Source organism: Seriola dumerili, unplaced genomic scaffold (genome assembly GCF_002260705.1).
Source record: "Seriola dumerili isolate Sdu_G_001 unplaced genomic scaffold, Sdu_1.0 BDQW01000057.1, whole genome shotgun sequence".
Lineage (NCBI taxonomy): Eukaryota > Metazoa > Chordata > Actinopteri > Carangiformes > Carangidae > Seriola > Seriola dumerili.
The window spans coordinates 439,264-443,259 of NW_019174312.1; the positions used below are offsets into that span (position 1 = coordinate 439,264).

Consider the following 3,996-nt stretch of genomic DNA (forward strand, 5'->3'; position numbering starts at 1 on the left):
CTCCTAAGACATAGCACTACACATCTGCAGTGTAATAAACATTTTACCTGTGTGAGTCATCGCTTGGCTGCTCTGTAGCTGCTGAGGGGCTCCTCCACCAGGCGTTCCTGGAGTGCTAGCACTCACCTGACCTTGGACAAAGTTTGGGGTTGGAAAGCCCATGGGACGCTTTGGCATGCCTGCAATCAGTATTGATTGATTTTGTTATTGTAGACATGAGAGTGTAAAATTTCTAATTTTACGACACTTTTACGATGGCCAAAATCGACCGACCTGGGTGAACTTGGGCCCCAGGCTGTCCATGCTGGGGCATTCCCATGAATCCTTGTTGCATGTTACCCTGTTGGCCGAGGGCTGCTCTTCCTGGTGAACCAACACCCTGGGGAAAACCCTGTGGAGTTGTCGGTCTCTGAGCCATCATGGGAGGAGTCCCTGGTGAACCCTGTTGAAAAGGAGACGAGGAGGAACCAGGGGACTTGGCAGTGAGGTTGCCCTGCGGTCCAGAAGTTGGTGGAAGGGGTGGAGGAGGTCTGGGCGGTCCTGTGACAACACCAGGGCCACCCTGTGGGCCTTTAGGCTGGGGAGCAGCAAACTGACCCATGCCTGTCTGCTGTTGTTGTTGTAACTGTCCCTGTCCCATGGTGTTAAATACCTGCCCAGCCTGTTGGCTGCCAAAGGGGTAAGGAGGTGGAGGGTGGCTGGGTGTCTGAACTGTAGCAAGGGAGGGTGGGCGTTGAACCATTTGGGTTTGGGGTAGGGGCTTTCTCCAGGGAGGGCCTCCCTGAGTGGCTTGTGGCTGGAGAGAGGACATCTGGTTCCAGCCAGGAGACACAGCCATCTGGCCTGATGGGTTGAATGGAGGTCTAGGTCCAAGCTGGGAGAGCTGAGCTTGCTGTTGGGCCTGTTGCTGTTGGTGGTGCTGCTGTTGTAGCTGTTGCAGTGCTGCAGGGTTGAGTGGTCTTCCAGCCTGCAGAGCCTGCATGTGATGGGCAGCCTGAGGAGGCATGGGACCTGCGCCATGGGGACCAGCCTGTTGGTGTTGAAGCTGCTGCTGCTGCTGAACTGGCATACCTGGCATCATTGGGTCCATCACATCTGTGAGCGAGGAAGAAGCAGTTTTTCCATTACTGTGGTGACCAAGCCATAACATACTTAAAATTACAACATGTCTCATTTCATGCACAAGAAATAAAGACCTAAACCTGTCTGTGAAGATGGTCTCGGAACACGAGGGTGCATCTGTCCACTGCTGCCTGGTACCATGGCCTGAGCTGCCATGCCAGGCCCAGGGGGAACCATCTGCGGATTAGCCATCCTTACTCCTCCTTGTGGAAATATGAGCATATTAAATCTTTATGTGCAAGCACAAAAAATAGCTAATATCTTTTTATTCCATGTCTTTTTGGACACATGAATTAATCAGTGTTTCCATACCTATTAAACCATTATCAAAAAAACAAACAATCAATCACTACTACTATCCACAATTCAAGCACAATTCCATTCTACTTGATACATAGTGATCATGTACAGTATAATCAAATTAGTAAAATAATACCTGGACCAGGCTGACCTGGAAAGCCGACATCCATTCTCATCTGGCCAGGTGCTCCAATTGGTCCATTCACCCTAACTTCTTGTCCCCTATTTGGTCCCACAGCCACATTGATGGCCCCTTCTCCTAAACATCAACAGAGGGAACATCAATATCTAACATTTACTACAGGAGGTCCAGTTTCTACCCTTAATTTTCAAATGCCACAGATGGAAAAAAAACATTGTTCCTGTTTTCAAGTGACAAGGACTTTGAAGGCTGTTCTGTTACCTTCTATCTGCACAGAGAGAATCCCCAGGTCTCTGAGCTGCTGCTGGTTGTTCTGGGCCAACAGTCTGAGTCGCTCAGCAGCATCCCGAGGAATGTTGAAGGTAACCCGAACACTGTTCCACGGCTCCACATGCTGTGGCTGTAGCCTCTCAGAGCCTTAAAGAGGGACAATGAATGGATGCAAGTTGCAATTACTGAAAAAAGGTCTAGACACTATTGGTTAGAGAAGTATAAAGAAAGGGACAGGCATACAGAGCTATTGCTGGAATATGCAATAGCACACAGAAGAGGAGGCTGTGTAGTGGCTATCAATTCATAACCATATTGGGAAGTTCCTATTTGTTTGCAGTTTTTTCCAACATAAATAAGAGTTTAAAAAGACTAACCCATATCAAGCATATTAGGTATCCCACTGAGGATAGTATCAAGTTTTTGTGTGAAGTCCTCATCCTCCATGTTCCCTTGAAAGGCAACAAAAACTGTAAAATCTTCTCCCACCCCGCCGTTTTCTTCCATGCCATCTTGCTTGTTGACTTTCTCCTCTTGAGTTACTGTGCTTCCATGGCAACTGTCAGCATCCTCTCCTGCATCATCCCCAACACCAGAGTCCCTGTCGGAATCATTATCTGGTTCCAGGCACTCTGTCCTCTGGGACAGCTCAGGTGGAGTGCGTCGATGTGCCATCCTCCCCTCTTACCAGGAGTGGCGTTTGAACCGTTCTATGCTGAAATTCCACATGACAGAGACACAGATCACTACTCCAGCTCAGGAACCACTACTGCCCCACGCTGTCACAGTCAAGAAACGGTAGAGATGTCAGAGTAAAGAGGAAACAATGATTATTTGAGAACATATAGTTAGTAGATTAAATGCTGGATTAATAGGTAGCTACAAGTTCTCAGTTACAAGCTGTTTGCTGCAAGCTTCAGGCACAACAAGGTCATAAAATCTTTCTTTCTATAAGTTCAGATAAAGTAAATAAGATGACGTGAAAGCTAATGTTAACAACACACCTGCACGTTAGTGACATTACTATAACTGACGTTGCTAAACTTATAGTAGCAGACGTATCAAATGATTACAAACGGGACTGTAGGTGGTCGACATACCCAAACTGCTGTACGATTTGCATTAAAGTCAGATACACTGTGTGAATACATAACCACAAACGGTCGGCAGCTTGGTTAACATGATCGGCCCAGCAGTAGCACGGGCCTTAGCGCAAACGTAAGCTAACGTTCAACGCTCGAAATCGGCAGGGCGAACACAAATATTCCGTGTCCCGTGTCATTGTGAATTTTCATGCCGGTATGAACATCACTTACAAATCAAATTAATATGTTTCTAGCAAACACCGCAGTGTGAAAGAGGATAAAATTAATGCCAAGGCGGTTCCTGCTTCTCCGCAAGCTCCGGTTAGCAAACGCTAGCTACATTAGCTGGGCAGCACTGCAGGTAATTCATCATGACTGCACTGGACCACAACTCACTAGCTTCCCTATTCGTTAGCTCTGACATACTAAATATCATCAGCAGTAAATTACGCACGAGAAAAGCAAAACCCTTACCACATATATTCATCTGAAAGTAAGTTCAACCAGTCGACATCTGCTATCCAGATTAGCTAACAAAACATGAATCACAAGCAAGTCAGAAGCGACGTCAAGCTTGCAGAATAAAAAATACTGTTTCCGGTAGCGCTTTCCAAAATAAAGCCCCAATTGCGGAAGTGGTAGCAAAGTCCCTTTGAGTAAAAAGTATTTCGAAAACAAAGAAGTTTCCTCCAAACCTGTCGGTAGCCTTTTTGATATTTCCATTTAAATATAAAATTCTGGTTCTTACTGTCATATTATCATAAGCATTTTGTTTAGTCTAAAAATTTTACAGATTTCTATATGCAACGGATCCAACTAAAAGTAAACAAGAGTCTAACTGAATGTTCAATGTTCTATATACATCTATGCAACTGCTGTTCATTAATAATAGAACAGAATAATAAATGAATAGGCTATGTGGAACCGGTAAAATACATCAGCTCAGATTTAAAAGTCGGGCTATCCAAAAATCCCTAAACCTATTATCTCAAAAGAGCAAGCTCACTTATTTTACAGTAGGTCAAATGATCCAATTACACATGTATGGAGGAACAAAGTGGCAAACATTCTCCAGGG

At 45.3% G+C, this 3,996-nt stretch overlaps 1 protein-coding gene across 1 annotated transcript in view; it reads right to left on the reverse strand.

Moving 5' to 3' along the window:
• The window catches only part of ncoa6 (nuclear receptor coactivator 6), an 11,567-nt gene extending 9,058 nt beyond the window's left edge, over nucleotides 1-2,509 (reverse strand). Inside the window, exons 1-6 of the mRNA XM_022741960.1 lie at nucleotides 2,212-2,509; nucleotides 1,826-1,981; nucleotides 1,559-1,681; nucleotides 1,197-1,325; nucleotides 274-1,095; nucleotides 48-179 (exon numbers count right to left, since the gene is read on the reverse strand). Of these exons, the coding sequence (XP_022597681.1) occupies nucleotides 48-179; nucleotides 274-1,095; nucleotides 1,197-1,325; nucleotides 1,559-1,681; nucleotides 1,826-1,981; nucleotides 2,212-2,509 (1,660 nt within the window). The remainder of the gene's footprint in view (nucleotides 1-47; nucleotides 180-273; nucleotides 1,096-1,196; nucleotides 1,326-1,558; nucleotides 1,682-1,825; nucleotides 1,982-2,211) is intronic.
• Between the last annotated feature and the right edge of the window lie 1,487 nt (nucleotides 2,510-3,996).